At 47.7% G+C, this 21257-nt stretch overlaps 1 protein-coding gene across 5 annotated transcripts in view; it reads left to right on the top strand.

Annotated features, from left to right (window-relative positions):
* The window catches only part of XDH (xanthine dehydrogenase), a 196153-nt gene that overhangs the window by 146587 nt on the left and 28309 nt on the right, over positions 1 to 21257 (top strand). For all 5 annotated transcript variants that reach the window (XM_073671820.1, XM_073671821.1, XM_073671823.1 and 2 more), the window contains 6 exons: positions 1446 to 1532; positions 1809 to 2000; positions 3945 to 4090; positions 4162 to 4243; positions 4334 to 4429; positions 4691 to 4819. In XM_073671820.1, the coding sequence (XP_073527921.1) occupies positions 1446 to 1532; positions 1809 to 2000; positions 3945 to 4090; positions 4162 to 4243; positions 4334 to 4429; positions 4691 to 4819 (732 nt within the window). The remainder of the gene's footprint in view (positions 1 to 1445; positions 1533 to 1808; positions 2001 to 3944; positions 4091 to 4161; positions 4244 to 4333; positions 4430 to 4690; positions 4820 to 21257) is intronic.

Below are 21257 nucleotides of genomic sequence, written 5' to 3'. Positions count from 1 at the left end.
ATACAGTCCAAATGACAGTGTCATAAAGTGCAAAAATATCACATCACCGTAAGCAAATAATAATGCCATACAGCGCTCAAGTAATACCATCATATACAGTCCAATTAATAGTGTCATAAAGTGCAAAAATATCACATCACAGTAAGCAAATAATAATGCCATACAGCGCTCAAGTAATACCATCATATACAGTCCAAATAATAGTGTCATAAAGTGCAAAAATATCACATCACAGTAAGCAAATAATAATGCCATACAGTGCTCAAGTAATACCATCATATACAGTCCAAATAATAGTGTCATAAAGTGCAAAAATATCACATCACAGTAAGCAAATAATAATGCCATACAGTGCTCAAATAATACTGTCATATACAGTCCAAATAATAGCATCACACAGTGCAAGAATATCACATCACAGGAATGAATATATTACACTACCATATGCAAATAATAGTGTCATACAGTGCAAAAAAATTATCACATCACAATATACAAGTAATATTGTCATACAGTGCTAAAGTAAGACAGATCCCATATAATAGCGCAGCACAGAATAATGTATTCTCACAATGCATCAATAATAGCACCATAAAGCGCAAATATATCACATCACAATATGCAAATATAATGGCCTAGAGTTCTCAAGTAATACCGTAATACAGTGACCAAATGATGAGACTAAACAATGCTCAAGTAATAGCATCATGCAGTGGCCAAACTAAAAATCACAATGCCTCATTAATAGTGCCATGCATTATGTATGTATGTATATCAAACTATGCAGTGCTGCCAAAGTGGAACTGCAAAACAATGCCAGAATTTGTGTCATACAGTGCTCAAGTAATACCAATATCATATAGTAACAGAATAATACATCATCACAGTGCTCTAATATTAGTCCTGTACAGTGCCCAAGTAATGACGAAGGTGTCCAAATAGTGACACTATACAGTGCCAAAATTACACCACAACACAATGCACCAATAATAGTGTCATATGCTCAGTCTTTACTATGCTATATTGCACAAATAAAATTACTATAGAATGCGAAAATAATACCGCCAGTTAATGCTACCAAAGTAATCGTAAAACAGTCGTACAGAGCCAACATCACAAGCAGCACAATGCTTTAATGAGTGCTTTTGTAATAGTAGTGTTATAATACTGCTACAACCAGAGCCCAAGCACTACCACCGTACACTACTGCAGTATTAAAAGCCTGCAGTGTCACCATAATGCCATACAGTGCACACCTAATACCATTATTCAGCACCACACTGAGACGAAAAACTGCCGTACAAACAACAATACAATAAAACACTAAAATTAAGGTTTGGGCTCAGTCTCTTCATTACACCAAAGCCCAGGGACACAGACGCCCGGTCCTTGCACCCCTCCTGATCCTTTACTGACTGACGCATGATATCGGTATATTTTCCTAGATCGGCTTCAAGAAAACAGGACAGATAACTGCGCTGGAAGTTTCGTATTACTCAAATGCCGGTAACTCATGTGACCTGTCCCATGCGGTAAGTATCGCCTCCCGAAAGAGGGCCCTCCGCTGACGGGTACACGTCTGTAGTGTAGGTGTCTCCCAGCAGCATCCCCTGCTGGTTCAGGGTCTGCCCGGAGCTTGTTCTGGTGATCTGCACTCTGGGACCTGCCATCTTTATACCTGGCACTGTGCGATTATATTATGCCCCCTTCATCATTGGAGCTGAGCTCAACTGTTAGGGGGTTTTAGGACTCTTGCTTGCTGACTGTTTCCAGTACATTTCAGTGCTGATTTTTCTTCTTTTTGGCAGATAATTGACAGGACATTATTCAGCATGGATAATGCTTACAACATCCCCAATATTAAAGGCACGGGGTATGTGTGTAGGACCAACTTACCCTCTAATACAGCTTTTCGAGGCTTTGGTGGCCCACAAGGGATGATGGTGGCGGAAGCCTGGATGAGCGACATAGCCGAGGTGTGCGGACTGCCGCCGGAACAAGTGAGTGCTACCAACAGGCAAAAATATTCTTCAGACGAATTCAAGGGTGTTGGTGGAGGTTCCTCCTCTCAGATTGGGCAGATATGATCTGCCTTCTGACTAGACTGCGACTTCCCAGAAGGTCCCCTAAGAAGAGAGAATGAAAACTTTACATTTAAGTTGCATCAGATTTGAAAAACATGTCAGATTCCATTGCTGGTATTGCACTTCTGCATTCTATAGAATAGGGCTTACACTGGGGAATAGAAGTATTTGATCCACTGACAATTTTACAAGTTTTCCCACCTACAAACAATGGAGAGATCTGTAATTTTTATCGAAGTTCACTTCACCTGTGGGAGACAGAATCTAAAAATAAAATCCAGAAAATCACATTGTATGATTTTTACATAATTAATTTACATTTGTTGCATGAAATAAGTATTTGATACAAACAGAACTTATTATTTGGTCCAGAAACCTTTGGTTGCAATTACATAGGTCAGACGTTTCCTGTAGTTCTTGACCAGGTTTGCACACAGTGCAGCAGGGATTTTGGCCCCCTCCTCCATACAGATCTTCTCCAGATCTTTCAGGTTTCGGGGCTGTCGCTGGGCAACATTGAGTTTCATCTCCCTCCAAAGATTTTATATTGAGTTCAGGTCTGGACTCTGGCTAAGCCACTCAAGGACCTTGAAATGCTTCTTACGGAGCCACTCCTTAGTTGCCCTGGCTGTGTGTTTCGGGTCATTGTCATGATGGAATACCCAGCCATGACCCATCTTAAATGCTGTTACTGAGGGAAGGAGATATCTCGCGATACATGACCCCACCCATCCTTCCTTCAATACGGTGCAGTCGTTCTGTCCCCTTTGCAGAAAATCACCCCCAAAGTATGATGTTTCCCCCACCATGCATCACGGTTGGGACGGTGTTCTTGGAGTTGTACTCATCCTTCTTCCTCCAAACACGGCAAGAGGAGTTGATGCCAAAAAGTTCTATTTTGGTCTCATCTGACCACATGACCTTCTCACATGCCTTCTCTGGATCATCCAGATGGTCATTGGTGAACTTCAAACCTGCCTGGACATGTGCTGGTGTAAGCAGGGAGACCTTGCGTGTCCTGCGGGAATTTAATCCATGACGGCGTAGTGTGTTACTAATGGTAATGTTTGAGACTGTGGTCCCAGCTCTCTTCAGGTCATTGACCAGGTACTCCCGTGTAGTTCTGGGCTGATTCCTGACCTTTCTCAGAATCATCTTCACCCCACGAGGCGAGATCTTGCATGGAGCTCCAGACCGTGGAACATGGACAGTCATCTTGTGTTTCTTCCATTTTCTAACAATTGTGCCAGCAGTTGTTGCCTTCTTAAGAAGCTGCTGCCTATTGTCCTGTAGCCCATCCCAGCCTTGTGCAGGTTTACAATTTTTTGTTCCTGGTGTCCTTAGACAGCTTTTTGGTCTTGGCCATGGTGGAGAGGTTGGAGTGTGATTGATTGAGTGTGTGTACAGGTGTCTTTTATACAGGTAATGAGTCCAGCAGGTGCAATTAATACAGGTAATGAGTGCAGAGTAGGAGGGCTTCATAAAGAAAAACTAACAGGTCTGTGAGAGGCAGAATTCTTTCTGGTTGGTTCGTGATCAAATACTTATTTCAGGCAATAAAATGGAAATTAATTATGTAAAAATCATACAATGTGATTTTCTGGTTTTTCTTTTTAGATTCTGTCTCCCACAGGTGAAGTGACCTACAATAAAAATTACAGACCTCTCCCTTCTTTGTAGGGGGGAAAACTTGTAAAATCGGCAGTGTATCAAATACTTATTTTCCCCACTGTACCTGCAATACCACCCAATGTACAAGACGGCAGAAAGCAGAAATGTTTTTAGAATCTCATACACGAGGCATTAAGTGTTGCGCTCCGACCATTAAAATGACAGACATATCGGGATATCCACACACAGGTCCGGAAGCTGAACATGTACCAGGAGGGAGATCTCACTCACTTCAACCAGAAGCTGGAGGCCTTCAATGTCCACCGCTGCTGGGACGAGTGTATCCAGAACGCCCGATACCAGGAACGGAAAACCGCCATCGCAAAGTTCAACAAGTGAGGACAAAATATCTGTCTGTCCATAGTCATTTCTATCCGTCATGCCCATATTTTGTGCTCTCTCACAGGCAGCATCGTTGGAAGAAGAGGGGCATCGCAATCATCCCCACCAAGTTTGGTATCTGCTTCACGCTGTCGTTTCTCAATCAGGTTTCTTCATTTCTTTGCCGTCTTTCCCGAGTGTTCTATGTTCCATCTTCTCCTTTCTACTATTCCCACCATTATATGTATGTGTCATAGGCCGGGGCCCTGGTTCACGTGTACACAGACGGGTCCGTCCTCCTGACTCACGGAGGGATAGAAATGGGCCAAGGACTTCATACCAAGATGATTCAGGTGATGGTTCGGGGATCATATGTGTCGGATGCAGCGTGAATGTACGAGAACACAAACTTCTTATACTCTGATGCATTTATAGTGAAAAATGAAGCAATTTAATCAGCACCAATGCAGATCTACTGTGTATATCTCCATGGTAACAGACTACAAACAAGCAGTGTAGTCAGATTCTGCAATCACATTGCTGCAGCTTAGTAAGAAGTAGAAGTCACGTGACTGAACCCTCTGATTTTCCTATATTTCTTTTCCATTTCACAGGTTGCCAGTAAAGCATTGGGAATACCGACCTCAAAAATCCTTATTAGCGAAACCAGCACCAACACTGTCCCCAACACGTCTGCGACCGCTGCATCAGTCAGCTCTGACCTCAACGGCATGGCCATATATGTAAGAGCCCCTGCGGGGAGCATACGGGAACCACAGGGCCCCAACCCAGCACAAGCCCCCCGATGTACTACTCCGCCATCATTGTCCACTACTCACTTCTGAAATCCCAACCTCTGGCCTCATTAAATTAACGCTTTAAGACAATTCCTGATTTAAGTCTTAAAGACACAACAATATTTTTTTGCAAGTTGATTTGATTACGGCAGCGCCAAATTTACATTTTATATCTTTTTTTTTTTTTTTTTTAGTTTTCAGTCATTTTTTTTTAGTGAATCACTTGTTTTTTTGCACACATTTCAAGACCCATAACATTTTCAGATAATGGAGCTCATTCTGTTTTTGGCATAAATACGATTTTTTTTTAATCATATTTTATTTAGTTTTTTTTGCAAGTCAGGATGAAAAAAATGCGTTTCAGAAATTTATTTTATGGCATTTACTGGGCAGGATAAAGTAATCAGGATCTATAGTACGAGTCACTACTACTTCTGCAATTCTAATTTTGTAAGGATTTTTTTACATTTTTTTTCATTTCCTCCAGTACAAATCAAAGTATTTGTCTTTGAACTTGAGACTTATTTTTATTTTTCCAGAACACTCTATTAAACTTATTTTTACATTTATGGCCCTGTGCAAATAGGAGATAATACTATCTCCATGTAGGGGAGCTCTTTTTCATGACTTTATCAATTATACGTTTCTTACTGACTGTAGTCACCACTAGGGGGAGCTGACAGATAATGGATGTATACAGATAGAATCATTCAGCTCGTTGCTTCAGCACTATTAAGCTTGAGCTCCCCCTATTGGTGGCTGCAGGTGGCATTTATGATCACTCTTACTAAAATCAATAAATCAGTATTAAGATCAATAAATCAATTACTTATAGTCATGCAACAAATGGTGAGGGGGATGTTGATATATGTGAAACACAACTAAATTAGGTAAAGTTATACTGCAAATTGTATCATTTGTATTTGACGCATCATTTATTTGAAGTGAACCATCTATCAGAAGAATCCAACATAGTAAGAAAGCTTTTTCTTTATTTACATAATACGAGTCCTGTAATACAAAGCATTGTTCCCTATTCTGCTGTCTGTTGCCACCTCTAAGGGTCAATCTCTTAACAATTGTATTTGGTTTTTACTACTCAGAATTCTAGCTGATTACGGATCCCCCCCACCCCAAGTGGTGGCAACAAAAGCAGACTTTTACAATTAAGAACTGAGGATTATGTTGTATAGAATACTGAGGACTGGAGCATTATAAAATTCAGCAATGCCCGTATAAATAGGCTCCCCCTAGTGGTGGCTGTATAAATGTGTATGTAGTGAGCTTCCCTAGTGGTGGCTGTATAAATCTGTATGTAGTGAGCTTCCCCTAGTGGTGTCTGTATAAATCTGTATGTAGTGAACTCCCCCTAGTGGTGGCTGTATAAATCTGTATGTAGTGAGCTCCCCCTAGTGGTGGCTGACTGTACAAAACTGTGTGTAGTGAGCTCCCCCTAGTGGTGGCTGTATAAATCTGTATGTAGTGAGCTCCCCCTAGTGGTGACTGTATAAATCTGTATGTAGTGAGCTCCCCTAGTGGTGGCTGTACAAATCTGTGTGTAGTGAGCTCCTCCTAGTGGTGGCTGTATAAATCTGTGTGTAGTGAGCTCCCCCTAGTGGTGATTGTATAAATCTGTATGTAGTGAGCTCCTCCTAGTGGTGGCTGTATAAATCTGTACGTAGTGAGTTCCCCCTAGTGGTGACTGTATAAATCTGTATGTAGTGAGCTTCCCCTAGTGGTGACTGTATAACTCTGTATGTAGTGAGCTCCCCCTAGTGGTGACTGTATAAATCTGTATGTAGTGAGCTCCTCCTAGTGGTGGATGTATAAATCTGTATGTAGTAAGCTCCCTCTAGTGGTGGCTGTATCAATCTGTATGTAGTAAGCTCACTAGTGGTGGCTGTATAAATCTATATGTAGTGAGCTCCTCCTAGTGGTGGCTGTATGAATCTGTATGTAGTGATCTCCCCCTAGTGGTGTTTGTATAAATCTGTATGTAGTGAGCTCCCCCTAGTGGTGACTGTATAAATCTGTATGTAGTGAACTCCCCCTAGTGGTGGCTGTATAAATCTGTATGTAGTGATCTCCCCCTAGTGGTGTTTGTATAAATCTGTATGTAGTGAGCTCCCCCTAGTGGTGGCTGTATAAATCTGTATGTAGTGAGCTCCCCTAGTGGTGGCTGTACAAATCTGTGTGTAGTGAGCTCCTCCTAGTGGTGGCTGTATAAATCTGTGTGTAGTGAGCTCCCCCTAGTGGTGGCTGTATAAATCTGTATGTAGTGAACTCCTCCTAGTGGTGGCTGTATAAATCTGTACGTAGCGAGTTCCCCCTAGTGGTGACTGTATAAATCTGTATGTAGTGAGCTCCCCCTAGTGGTGACTGTATAACTCTGTATGTAGTGAGCTCCCCCTGTAACGGGTCTGGGAGGCGGAACCTCTGAGCTACTATACAAGGGGGCGGTCCTTGTAAGGGAGCAGGTGGCGACCAGGGAAGACGGGCAGGCAGACACAGCAGGTGACCGGGACAGTCTCTGGGTGAACGGACAGGAGGTCACGGCAAGTGACCGGGGCAGTCTCTGGATGAACGGGCAGAAGGTCACGGCAAGTGACCGGGGCAGTCTCTGGATGAACGGGCAGGAGGTCACGGCAAGTGACCGGGGCAGTCTCTGGATGAACGGGCAGGAGGTCACGGCAAGTGACCGGGGCAGTCTCTGGATGAACGGGCAGGAGGTCACGGCAAGTGACCGGGGCAGTCTCTGGATGAACGGGCAGGAGGTCACGGCAAGTGACCGGGGCAGTCTCTGGGTAAAGGGTTGGTACGACCTGTGACGGCTGAGCCTCCAGGTAGGCTAGCAGGCAGATGATAGACGTGAGCTCCCAGGTGAGCAGGCTAGAGTCTCTGGATAAGCGGGTGGTCACAGCATGTGACGGCGGAGCCTCCAGGTAGACCAACAGACAGGCAGCAGATGAGCGCTCTCAGGTGAGCGGGCAGGAGTCTCTGGACAGGCGGGTGGTCACAGCACGTGACGGCAGAGCCTCCAGGTAGGCTAGCAGACAGGCAGCAGATGAGCGCTCCCAGGTGAGCGGGCAGGAGTCTCTGGACAGGCGGGTGGTCACAGCACGTGACGGCGGAACCTCCAGGTAGGCTAGCAGGCAGGTAGCAGATGTGCGCTCCCAGGTGAGCGGGCAAGCTGGTCCATAGACAGACTGACAGGAGTTGGAGAGCAGACCGTCGGACCTCAGGCTAGCAGGCAGGTAGCAGAAGTGCGCTCCCAGGTGAGCGGGCTAGCTGGTCCTTAGACAGACTGACAGGAGTCTGTAGGCAGACCGTCGGACCTCAGGCTAGCAGGCAGGTAAGCGGAATATCAGGCAGGAATCAGACAGCAAACTGGCAGGAATCTGGCAGGTAACTGGCAACGGGACCTGAGGGCTGAAGCAGAGTAGTGAACAGTGCAACAACATTGCTTGGGCACCTCCATTTTGGAGGAGGTGCCTTATATATGGTGAAGTCCTCCGGCCATTGGCCGGGGACTCCTTAGGACGGCGCGCGTGGCCCCTTTAAGAGGGAGGGAGCGCGCGCGCGCCCTAAGCACAGTGGCCGGGAAGGAGCGCGCGCTGCCAGCAGAGCGGGAGGAGGACGCCGGGCTCGGAGCAGAGGGGTGAGGGGAACAGCGTCCCTGCCTAGCAGAGGGCAGGGACGCCGGCGCTACAGTACCCCCCCCCCTTTAGGCCCCCCCTTTTTTAGGTCAGAGAGAAATTTAGCTAGGATGAGAGGGGCATGGATGTTCTCCCGGGGCTCCCACGTTCTCTCTTCAGGACCAAACCCCTTCCAATCTACTAGAAAAAAGGTCTTCCCTCTTACCCTTTTGGTGGCCAGAATGTTCTCTACCTCAAATTCGTTTTCAGCGGAAACCGGAGCAGGAGGCGTACCTGTAGACTTGGAAAAAGAGTTAAGTACCACAGGTTTGAGGAGAGATACATGGAAGGAGTTAGGGATCCGCAAGTTGGCCGGGAGTTTCAATTTATAGGCCACCGGGTTGATCTGACTGATGACCTCCAGAGGACCGATGAACCGAGGCCCTAACTTATAGGAAGGAATCTTGAGCCGGACATACTTGGACGAGAGCCAGACCTTATCCCCTGGACGGAATTGAGGAGGATCCAGACGTTTTTTGTCAGCATGTCTTTTCATACGCTCGGATGACAGAAGGAGTGCGGACCGGGTACTCTCCCATATGGAGGAAAATTTGTTAACAAGAGATTCCGCAGCCGGATTGTCCACCGAGGTGGAGACGGGAAATGGGATCCGAGGATGCTGACCGAAGACAACAAAAAACGGGGATTTGGAGGAAGATTCGCTCTCGTGATTGTTGTAAGAAAATTCGGCCCATGGCAGGAGATCCACCCAGTCTGAATGGTGGGCATTAACGAAGTGCCGGAGGTAACTGGTCACGTTCTGATTGATCCGCTCCACTTGACCATTAGACTGTGGGTGGTAAGCGGAGGAGAAGTCCAGGGTGACGTCTAGCAGTTTACAAGTGGCTCTCCAGAAGCGTGAGGTGAACTGTACCCCACGATCCGACACTATGTGGAGGGGCAGTCCATGAAGACGGAAGATGTGGCAGATAAAGTCTTTAGCCAGCTCGGGTGCAGACGGGAGGCCTGGCAGGGGAACGAAATGAGCCATCTTGGAAAAGCGGTCAGCGACCACCCAAATGACCGTACAACCGGCAGAGACGGGGAGATCAGTTATAAAGTCCATTGCTATATGCTGCCAGGGGGCAGCAGGTACTGGGAGCAGAAGGAGGCGACCGGCTGGCAGATGTCTCGGAACCTTGTTGCGGGCGCAGGACACACAGGCAGAAACAAAGTCTATTACTTCCTTGTGCAGGGTAGGCCACCAGTAGTGCCGGGTAATAAGCTGGAGGGTCTTTTTCTGACCGGCGTGGCCAGCTAGTTTAGACGAGTGACCCCAGTGTAGGATCTTCTCCCGATCAGGTACTGATACGAACGTCTTACCGGGAGGGAGACGATTTAGACTCACGGGAGCCACCTGCATTACTCTGGCGGGATCGATGATGTGTTTCGGTTCTTCCTCGAGATCAGACACCAGAAAGGATCGGGACAAGGCGTCCGCCTTGATGTTTTTGTCAGCCGGGCGAAAATGAAGAATAAAATCAAAGCGAGCAAAAAACAAGGACCACCGAGCTTGGCGCGGGTTAAGTCTCTGGGCATGCTGGAGGTAAGCCAAGTTCTTGTGGTCAGTGTAAATTATTACCGGGTGAAGAGCCCCTTCGAGCAGGTAACGCCACTCCTCCAATGCCAGCTTGATGGCCAATAACTCTCGATCTCCTATGGAATAGTTGCGCTCAGAAGAGGAGAAGAGTTTGGAGAAGAAGCCACAAGTTACCATTCTCCCGGAAGATGATTTTTGGGTAAGTACCGCTCCAGCTCCAGAGGAGGAGGCGTCAACCTCCAGGAAGAACTGCTTGTTGCCATCTGGGCAATGCAGCACCGGGGCGGAAGAGAAGGCCTGTTTTAAGGAAAGAAAGGCCTCCTCTGCTTCGGGCGGCCACTCTCTGGGATTAGTGCCCTTACGGGTGAGCGCGGAAATTGGGGCAGTCCGGGAAGAGAAGTGCGGTATGAAGAGGTGGTAGTAGTTGGCGAAGCCCAGGAACCGCTGAATGGCCTTCAACCCCTCCGGTCGGGGCCATTTCTCGATGGCAGACAGTTTCTCTGGATCCATTCGTAGGCCGGTCTGAGAAATAATGTAGCCCAAAAACGGAAGCGAGGTCTGCTCAAAGAGGCACTTCTCATATTTAGCGAAGAGGTGATTCTGCCTGAGCCTGAGCAGGACCTGACGAACGTCTCTCCGGTGAGTCTGGAGATCCGGAGAGAAGACCAAGATGTCGTCCAGGTACACCACTACGCAGGAGTAGAGAAGGTCCCGGAAGATGTCATTGACCAACTCTTGAAAGACGGCAGGAGCGTTACAGAGACCAAAGGGCATTACCAGATATTTATAGTGGCCGTCCCGGGTGTTGAATGCAGTCTTCCATTCATCCCCTTGACGGATACGGACCAGGTTGTACGCCCCACGGAGGTCCAGTTTGGTGAAGATTCTAGCCCCCCTCAGACGATCAAATAATTCTGGAATGAGCGGAAGGGGGTACTTATTCTTCACCGTGATCTGGTTAAGGCCTCTATAGTCTATACAGGGACGGAGAGAGCCGTCCTTCTTTTTTACGAAAAAGAAGCCTGCTCCCGCCGGGGAGGTAGATTTCCGGATGAATCCCCTGGCCAAATTCTCCTCAATATATTCGGACATCGACCGGGTCTCAGCAGCGGACAATGGGTAAATACGCCCACGGGGAGGCGTAGTACCGGGTAACAGGTCGATAGGACAGTCGTATGGTCTATGAGGGGGTAATGTCTCTGCCTCCTTTTTATTAAAGACATCAGCAAATGACCAATAGGGAATCGGAAGTCCAGGTAGATTAGTTGGGGTAGGAGAAGGACGGGCGGGATGAACAGGAACCAAACAAGTCTTATGGCAGTCCTGTCCCTAGCGAAGGACTTCTCCGGTCTGCCAGTCAAGCACGGGTGCATGTCTCTGGAGCCAAGGTAGACCTAGTAAGAGGGCGTGAGAGAGTCCAGGCAGAACATGAAAAGAGATGCTCTCAGAATGCAGCATTCCCACCTGCAGAGTTATGGATTCGGTGATGAGTTGGATGGGACGTCATAAGAGGCCCCCATCCACAGCAGCGACAGATAATGGTATAGCCAGAGGTTTGGTGGGAATGCGGTATTTTTCTACCAGGGCCTGTGAAATAAGATTCCCGGCCGCTCCAGAGTCAAGTTGGGCTAGTTCGAAATAACGATTCTCCCCGCAGATAATAGAGACTGACAGCAGCAGAGATGGAGAGGATTTATTCTTGTCTAGGTCGACCTCTCTGAGCGAACCTAGACACAGGCGTTTCCCGACCTCTCCGGGCAGGTACGGATCCGGTGCTCCTTACTGCCACAGTAGAAGCAGCTCCCCTCGGCACGGCGTAAGTCCTGACGGGTTTTGACCATCTTGGTCTGGTCAACCTGCAAAGGCTCAGGAGAGTGTACCTGGGGAGAAACGGAGGGAGTGACGGGTTTCTGAAAAGTAGGAGCTAGACGTGGAAACCTCCTCTCACGGGTGACTTCTTTGGCACGCTCCTGGAACCGTAAGTCAATCCGGGTGGCAAGAGTTATTAGGTCATCGAGAGTGGTAGGAATGTCTCGACCGGCGAGTTCATCTTTAATACGGCCGGACAGACCCTCCCAGAAGACAGATACCAAAGCGTCGTTATCCCAGGCCAGCTCCGAGGCAAGGGTACGGAACCGTATGGCATATTGGCCCACGGTGAAACTTCCCTGACGGAGGCGTAGCAGAGATGATGCGGATGAGGTCTTCCGTCCGGGTTCGTCGAAGACTTTCCGGAAAGCCGTGAGAAAGGCAGGCAAGTCGGACACCAGGGGGTCTCCTCTCTCCCATAGAGGATTTAGCCAGGCCAGGGCCTCCCCGGTGAGATGGGACATGATGAAGGCAATTTTGGCCCGGTCGGAGTTAAACTGGTGGGACAGGAGTTCAAAGTGCAGGGTGCACTGATTTATAAAGCCCCGAGCCTGAGCGGAGTCGCCTCCGAAGCGAGGATGTGCAGAAAGCCGGGGTCCGGGGTAGGATACCATAGTATTGGTGGGCAGCGGAGCTGCCGGATTGCGAGTCATGGCACTGGCGGTGGTTGCTGGTGGAGCAGTCAGAGTGTCCAGGCGAGAATTGACATTCCGCAGGTGACCCAGGATGGACTCCTGTTGGGACCTCTGACGGGACAGTTCATGACACAGGTCCGAGAGTGAGGGAGCTTGGGTGCCACCGGGTTCCAAAATGGGGTGGCCCGAGCAAACTGTAACGGGTCTGGGAGGCGGAACCTCTGAGCTACTATACAAGGGGGCGGTCCTTGTAAGGGAGCGGGTGGCGACCAGGGAAGACGGGCAGGCAGACACAGCAGGTGACCGGGACAGTCTCTGGGTGAACGGACAGGTCACGGCAAGTGACCGGGGCAGTCTCTGGATGAACGGGCAGGAGGTCACGGCAAGTGACCGGGGCAGTCTCTGGATGAACGGGCAGGAGGTCACGGCAAGTGACCGGGGCAGTCTCTGGATGAACGGGCAGGAGGTCACGGCAAGTGACCGGGGCAGTCTCTGGGTAAAGGGTTGGTACGACCTGTGACGGCTGAGCCTCCAGGTAGGCTAGCAGGCAGATGGTAGACGTGAGCTCCCAGGTGAGCAGGCGAGAGTCTCTGGATAAGCGGGTGGTCACAGCATGTGACGGCGGAGCCTCCAGGTAGACCAACAGACAGGCAGCAGATGAGCGCTCTCAGGTGAGCAGGCGAGAGTCTCTGGATAAGCGGGTGGTCACAGCATGTGACGGCGGAGCCTCCAGGTAGACCAACAGACAGGCAGCAGATGAGCGCTCTCAGGTGAGCGGGCAGGAGTCTCTGGACAGGCGGGTGGTCACAGCACGTGACGGCGGAGCCTCCAGGTAGGCTAGCAGACAGGCAGCAGATGAGCGCTCCCAGGTGAGCGGGCAGGAGTCTCTGGACAGGCGGGTGGTCACAGCACGTGACGGCGGAGCCTCCAGGTAGGCTAGCAGGCAGGTAGCAGATGTGCGCTTCCCAGGTGAGCGGGCAAGCTGGTCCATAGACAGACTGACAGGAGTTGGAGGGCAGACCGTTGGACCTCAGGCTAGCAGGCAGGTAGCAGAAGTGCGCTCCCAGGTGAGCGGGCAAGCTGGTCCTTAGACAGACTGACAGGAGTCGGTAGGCAGACCGTCGGACCTCAGGCTAGCAGGCAGGTAAGCGGAATATCAGGCAGGAATCAGACAGCAAACTGGCAGGAATCTGGCAGGTAACTGGCAACGGGACCTGAGGGCTGAAGCAGAGTAGTGAACAGTGCAACAACATTGCTCGGGCACCTCCATTTTGGAGGAGGTGCCTTATATATGGTGAAGTCCTCCGGCCATTGGTCGGGGACTCCTTAGGACGGCGCGCGTGGCCCCTTTAAGAGGGAGGGAGCGCGCGCGCGCCCTAAGCACAGTGGCCGGGAAGGAGCGTGCGCTGCCAGCAGAGCAGGAGGAGGACGCCGGGCTCGGAGCAGAGGGGTAAGGGGAACAGCGTCCCTGCCTAGCAGAGGGCAGGGACGCCGGCGCTACACCCCCTAGTCGTGACTGTATAAATCTGTATGTAGTGAGCTCCTCCTAGTGGTGGATGTATAAATCTGTATGTAGTGAGCTCCTCCTAGTGGTGGATGTATAAATCTGTATGTAGTAAGCTCCCTCTAGTGGTGGCTGTATCAATCTGTATGTAGTAAGCTCACTAGTGGTGGCTGTATAAATCTATATGTAGTGAGCTCCCCCTAGTGGTGGCTGTATGAATCTGAATGTAGTGATCTCCCCCTAGTGGTGTTTGTATAAATCTGTATGTAGTGAGCTCCCACTAGTGGTGACTGTACAAATCTGTGTGTAGTGAGCTCCCCCTAGTGGTGGCTGTATATATCTGTATGTAGTGAGCTCCCCTAGTGGTGGCTGTACAAATCTGTGTGTAGTGAGCTCCCCCTAGTGGTGGCTGTACAAATCTGTATGTAGTGAACTCCCCCTAGTGGTGGCTGTTCAAATCTGTGTGTAGTGAGCTCCCCCTAGTGGTGGCTGTATAAATCTGTATGTAGTGAGCTCCCCTAGTGGTGGCTGTACAAATCTGTGTGTAGTGAGCTCCTCCTAGTGGTAGCTGTATAAATCTGTGTGTAGTGAGCTCCCCCTAGTGGTGACTGTATAAATCTGTATGTAGTGAGCTCCTCCTAGTGGTGGCTGTATAAATCTGTACGTAGTGAGTTCCCCCTAGTGGTGACTGTATAAATCTGTATGTAGTGAGCTCCCCCTAGTGGTGGCTGTATAAATCTGTATGTAGTGAGCTCCCCCTAGTGGTGGCTGTATAAATCTGTATGTAGTGAGCTCCCCCTAGTGGTGGCTGTATAAATCTGTATGTAGTGAGCTCACTAGTGGTGGCTGTATAAATCTGTATGTAGTGAGCTCCCCCTAATGGTGACTGTATAAATCTGTATGTAGTGAGCTCACTAGTGGTGGCTGTATAAATCTGTATGTAGTGAGCTTCCCTAGTGGTGGCTGTATAAATCTGTATGTAGTGAGCTCCCCCTAGTGGTGACTGTATACATCTGTATGTAGTGAGCTCCCCCTAGTGATGGCTGTATAAATCTGTATGTAGTGAGTTCCCCCTATTGGTGACTGTATAAATCTGTATTTAGTGAGCTCCTCCTAGTGGTGGCTGTACAAATCTGTGTGTAGTGAGCTCCTCCTAGTGGTGGCTGTATAAATCTGTGTGTAGTGAGCTCCCCGTAGTGGTGACTGTATAAATCTGTATGTAGTGAGCTCCTCCTAGTGGTGGCTGTATAAATCTGTACGTAGTGAGTTCCCCCTAGTGGTGACTGTATAAATCTGTATGTAGTGAGCTCCCCCTAGTGGTGACTGTATAAATCTGTATGTAGTGAACTCCCCCTAGTGGTGACTGTACAAATCTGTGTGTAGTGAGCTCCCTCTAGTGGTGGCTGTATAAATCTATATGTAGTGAGCTCCTCCTAGTGGTGGCTGTATAAATCTGTATGTAGAGAGCTCCCCCTAGTGGTGACTGTATGAATCTGTATGTAGTGAGCTCACTAGTGGTGGCTGTAAAAATCTGTATGTAGTGAGCTCACTAGTGGTGACTGTATGAATCTGTATGTAGTGATCTCCCCCTAGTGGTGGCTGTATGAATCTGTATGTAGTGAGCTTCCCTAGTGGTGGCTGTATAAATCTGTATGTAATGATCTCCCCCTAGTGGTGGCTGTATAAATCTGTATGTAGTGAGCTCCTTCTCGCGGTGGCTGTATAAATCTGTATGTAGTGAGCTCCCCCTAGTGGTGGCTGTATAAATCTGTATGTAGTGAGCTCACTAGTGGTGGCTGTATAAATCTGTATGTAGTGCATTCCCTCTAGTGGTGACTGTATAAATCTGTATGTAGTGAGCTCCCCCTAGTGGTGGCTGTATAAATCTGCATGTAGTGAGCTCCTCCTAGCGGTGGCTGTATAAATCTGTATGTAGTGAGCTCCTCCTAGTGGTGGCTGTATAAATCTGTATGTAGTGAGCTCCCCCTAATGGTGACTGTATAAATCTGTATGTAGTGAGCTCACTAGTGATGGCTGTATAAATCTGTATGTAGTGAGCTCCCCCTAGTGGTGACTGTATGAATCTGTATGTAGTGAGCTCACTAGTGGTGGCTGTATAAATGTTATGTTCTGCTACCAGAGCTAAGGAAAGAGAGGAGATCTGTCCCTACGATAGAACTCAGCTTGATCCCTACGATGTAACAGGGGACCTGATCCTGCGATCAGACCTGCTAAAGTCCTCAGCTAGTCTGTACGGAGACCTATAGATGTGGGGAAGGAATCCCTACAAGTACTAGGGACTGGGAGCAAAATGGACACCTCCTAACAGAAATAGTAGCAGACAGACGAACAAATAATATATATAGAACACAGAGGTCCGAAGACCAAGCAAACTAACAGAGTTAGATACTGAGCACCGGCTAGCTAAAGAGTAGTAATACAATGAAGTCCAGCAAAGCCAGAAGGGCGGAGCAGGACTAAATAGGCCAACAAGGTCATGTGACCAGCAATAGAAAAAACCTAAGAGCAAGGTTCTAACAGTACCCCCCCTTCTAAGAGGATCCTCCGGATCCCCTAGGACCAGGCTCATCAGGAAATCTCCTGTGAAACGCTCTGATAAGTCTGGACGCGGAAACATCATCTGACCTCACCCAAGAGTTATCCTCGGGTCCGAAACCTTTCCAGGCCACGAGATACTGCAAACTACCTCTATACCGTCTAGAATTAAGGATGCGAGAAATTTCATATTCCCCGTCCTCCACCACCGGAGGAACAGAGGCAGAGGCGTCACAATCCGACACAACAGCTTTTTTCAACAGAGAGACATGAAACACCGGATTAATTCTCCAGGAGGTAGGAACCTCCAACCTAACAGCAGATTGGTTGACAACCTGAAGCACCTTAAAGGGCCCTACAAACTTGGGACCCAATTTCTTAGAAGGAATCCTCAACCGCAGATTCCTAGAGGACAACCAAACCATGTCACCAACAGCGAACAAAACCTCCTGTCGTTTCCTATCAAAGTAGTCGGCGGAAAAATTCTCCTCCTCAGGCACGGCAGATACCAACTTGGAGAACGACCCAAACGACGGATGTCTCCCAGAACAACAAAAAAAAGGCGAACAACCAGCAGAAGAAGATGTATGATTGTTCAAAGCAAATTCAGCAAGTGGCAGAAACTCAGACCACCCCTCTTGATTGTCTGCCACAAAACAACGCAAGAACTGCTCAACATCCTGGTTTTTCCTTTCTGTCTGGCCATTAGATTCAGGATGATATTCGGATGAGAACGACAAATGAACTCCCAACCTGTCACAAAAGGCGCGCCAAAAACGAGCCACGAACTGAGGTCCCCTATCAGAAACAATGTCAGTAGGAACGCCATGTAGTCTGACAATTTCCTTGACAAAGGCCTTAGCGAGAGTCTTAGCGCAGGGCAGTTTGACGAAGGGAACCAAGTGACACATCTTGCTAAAACGGTCCACGACCACCCAGATGACAGTAAAACCCTCAGAGGGGGGAAGGTCAGTTATAAAGTCCATAGCCAAATGTGTCCAAGGAGCACTGGGAACCTCCAGAGGGCAAAGCAACCCCACAGCAGGAGTATGTGAGGACTTAGATCTAGCACATATAGTACATTGACGCACCCACTTAATGACTTACTTCTGTCATCCAGGCCACCAAAAACTGCGACCCACCAGTCTCTTGGTCTCAGAGATTCCGGGATGACCTGCCAACCGAGATTCGTGACACTCAACAAACAAATCTCTCCTAAAGGTCCCAGGCACAAACAACCTCCCATGGGGAGTGTTAGATGGGGCATTCTCCTGTGCTTTAAGAATCTCATCTTCCAAAATGGAGTCCAAAGCAGCAATCACAACACCTTCTTGTAAAATGTTCTCCTCTTTCTCAGCACCGACTATGGGAGAAAAACTGCGAGACAAGGCATACGCCTTAACATTCTTAGTACCTGGGATGTAAGTAACGGAAAAATTAAACCGCGAGAAAAACAGTGCCCACCTAGCCTGACGGGCATTCAGGCGCTTGGCAGCATCAAGATATATCAGATTTTTATGATCCGTAAAAACCTGAACGGGAAATTCAGCACCTTCCAAGAGGTGGCGCCAGTGTTCAAATGCGAGTTTAATAGCCAATAATTCCCGATTACCAATATCGTAATTCAGTTCAGTCTCCGAAAAATTTTTTGAAAAAAAGGCACAGGGATGTACTCCATCCCCGTTATCCTGAGACAATACTGCGCCAACCCCCACAGAGGAAGCATCAACCTCAACCAAAAACGGCTTAGTCACATCAGGCTGCATAAGGATGGGAGCAGAGGTGAACCGCTCCTTGAGATACACAAAAGCTTCAATGGCCTCAGCAGTCCACTGAACCGCATCAGCACCTTTCCTGGTGAGATCGGTCAGAGGTTTGACAATAATAGAAAAATTTTTAATGAATTTTCTATAATAATTGGCGAAACCCAAAAACCTCTGTATCGATTTCAAACCAATAGGCCTAGGCCATTCCTGCACAGCCTGAACCTTCACCGGGTCCATCTCAAAACCTTCGCTGGAGATAATGTAGCCCAAAAAACTAATTCTCTGTACAGCGAACTCACATTTCTCCAGCTTAGCAAAAAGCGAATTGTCAATTAATAACTGTAATACCTCACGTATGCTCCGCCAATGAGACTCCAGATCCGGCGAATAAATCAAAATGTCATCCAAATACACAACCACATTTTTGCCGATCAAAGGTCTAAGGATGTCATTAATCAGATTCTGAAAAAATGCAGGAGCATTAGTAAGACCAAAAGGCATAACTAGATTCTCAAAATGAACCACAGGAGTGTTAAAAGCAGTCTTCCATTCGTCACCCTCCTTCATGCGCAACAGATTGTATGCCCCCCGAAGGTCAATTTTAGAGAACCACTTGGCCCCCACTAACTGGTTAAACAGATCAGGAATCAATGGCAGTGGGTAAGGATTGCGTACAGTAATTTTGTTAATCTCACGAAAATCCAGACAAGTACGTAAACCGCCGTCCTTTTTTTTTTTACAAAAAAAAAATCCAACCGCCACAGGAGACTTAGAGGGCCTAATGTGACCGGCGGCCAAACTTGTCTGTATGTATTCCTCCAAAGCCTTTCTCTCAGGAATAGTAAGGTTAAATAAACGACTTTTAGGAAGAGTCGCTCCAGGGACAAATTCAATAGTACAATCATAGTCTCTATGGGGAGGCAAAACCTGCGATTCCTTCTCAGAAAAAACTCTCCAAAAATCCTGAATAGGAACAGGCAATTCCCCCCTATCCACAGCTGCAATACGCCCGTTACAACACTTGTCATAACATTTATGGCTCCAGGATTTAATTTCATTGGTAGACCAATCCAGTACAGGATTGTGCAATTTTAACCAGGGCAATCCCAATATTACTGGAGAAGGCAAGTTATTCAAAACTACCAAATCCAAATTCTCATGGTGAACACCATTAATAGTGAGGGGAAATTCACAGACCTTGAGAGTAACATTCTTCAAAGGGGAGCCATCCACAGAAACCACAGCAATGGGGGATGATAAAGGTTCGGGTTTTAAATTGAGTTTTTCCAAGAATCCCCCATCAATAACATTCAGAGTAGACCCACAATCGACAAACACCCGAAATTCCATTAATTTTTCCTGAGCAATAGTGGAAGCAGCTAAAAATACACCCTTGGAATTTAAACAGGCAATACGGGCATGACTGACCTTTTTTTTTCTTTCTTCATACGAAGCACACAGCTTTTAATGAAATGACCAGAATTTCTGCAATAGAAACACAAACCTTCAGAAAATCTGCGGTCTTTTTCTTGAGAGCGAGGTGCCATCGCTCCAATCTCCATCGGCTCTCCACTGTTAGTACTCACATTCATATGACCAGAAACTGACATAGCAGAGGATTTGCTCTCATTAACCCTTGCACGCAGTCTCCTATCCACCCGTATAGCTAATTGCATAGCCTGTTGCAAATCTTCAGGTGTGGGATAAGCAATTAGCAGGTCTTTAACCCTTTCACTAAGCCCAGCAAGAAACAGACTCTTCAGAGCAGAATCGTTCCACCCTATTTGAGTAGACCACCGACGGAAATGAGTACAATATTTTTCCACATTACCTGATCCCTGTCTCAAACGTCTCAACTCAGTCTCAGCAGAAGAGACACGGTCAGGATCATCATATAATAGCCCCAAAGCAGAAAAAAAACTATCCACTGATCTAAGGCATGTATCACTAGGTAGCAAAGAAAAGGCCCACTCCTGAGGCTCTTTGCGCAAAAGTGACATTATGAACCCTATGCGCTGGGATTCATCCCCAGAGGACCTGGGTCTCAAACGAAAATACAATAAGCAAGCATTTTTAAATGAAAAAAATTCTTGGTGTTCACCAAAAAATAAATCAGGCAAACGTACCTTAGGCTCCAAGAAATGTGCTCCAGAACAGTTACTCACGTGCTGATGGAGCTCGGCCACCTCCAGAGAGAGTCCCTGCAGGCGTTTAGCCAAATCCTGAACCGACACCAAGATGGAACAGAAAAATCTTTCCTTAGAGAATTTGCGGGCTGGACTTACTGTTATGTTCTGCTACCAGAGCTAAGGAAAGAGAGGAGATCTGTCCCTACGATAGAACTCAGCTAGATCCCTACGATGTAACAGGGAACCTGATCCTGCGATCAGACCTGCTAAAGTCCTCAGCTAGTCTGTACGGAGACCTATAGATGTGGGGAAGGAATCCCTACAAGTACTAGGGACTGGGAGCAAAATGGACACCTCCTAACAGAAATAGTAGCAGACAGACGAACAAATAATATATATAGAACACAGAGGTCCGAAGACCAAGCAAACTAACAGAGTTAGATACTGAGCACCGGCTAGCTAAAGAGTAGTAATACAATGAAGTCCAGCAAAGCCAGAAGGGCGGAGCAGGACTAAATAGGCCAACAAGGTCATGTGACCAGCAATAGAAAAAACCTAAGAGCAAGGTTCTAACAATAAATCTCTATGTAGTGAGCCCACTAGTGGTGGCTGTATAAATCTGTATGCAGTGAGCTCCCCCTAGTGGTGGCTGTATAAATCTGTATGTAGTGAGCTCCCCCTAGTGGTGGC

This window comes from Phyllobates terribilis, unplaced genomic scaffold (genome assembly GCF_046119375.1).
Source record: "Phyllobates terribilis strain yellow unplaced genomic scaffold, ASM4611937v1 Scaffold_3__8_contigs__length_932513732, whole genome shotgun sequence".
In the NCBI taxonomy this organism is placed as follows: domain Eukaryota; kingdom Metazoa; phylum Chordata; class Amphibia; order Anura; family Dendrobatidae; genus Phyllobates; species Phyllobates terribilis.
The sequence above is the reverse complement of the archived record's forward strand: the minus strand, read 5'-3'. Positions and strand labels throughout refer to the sequence as shown.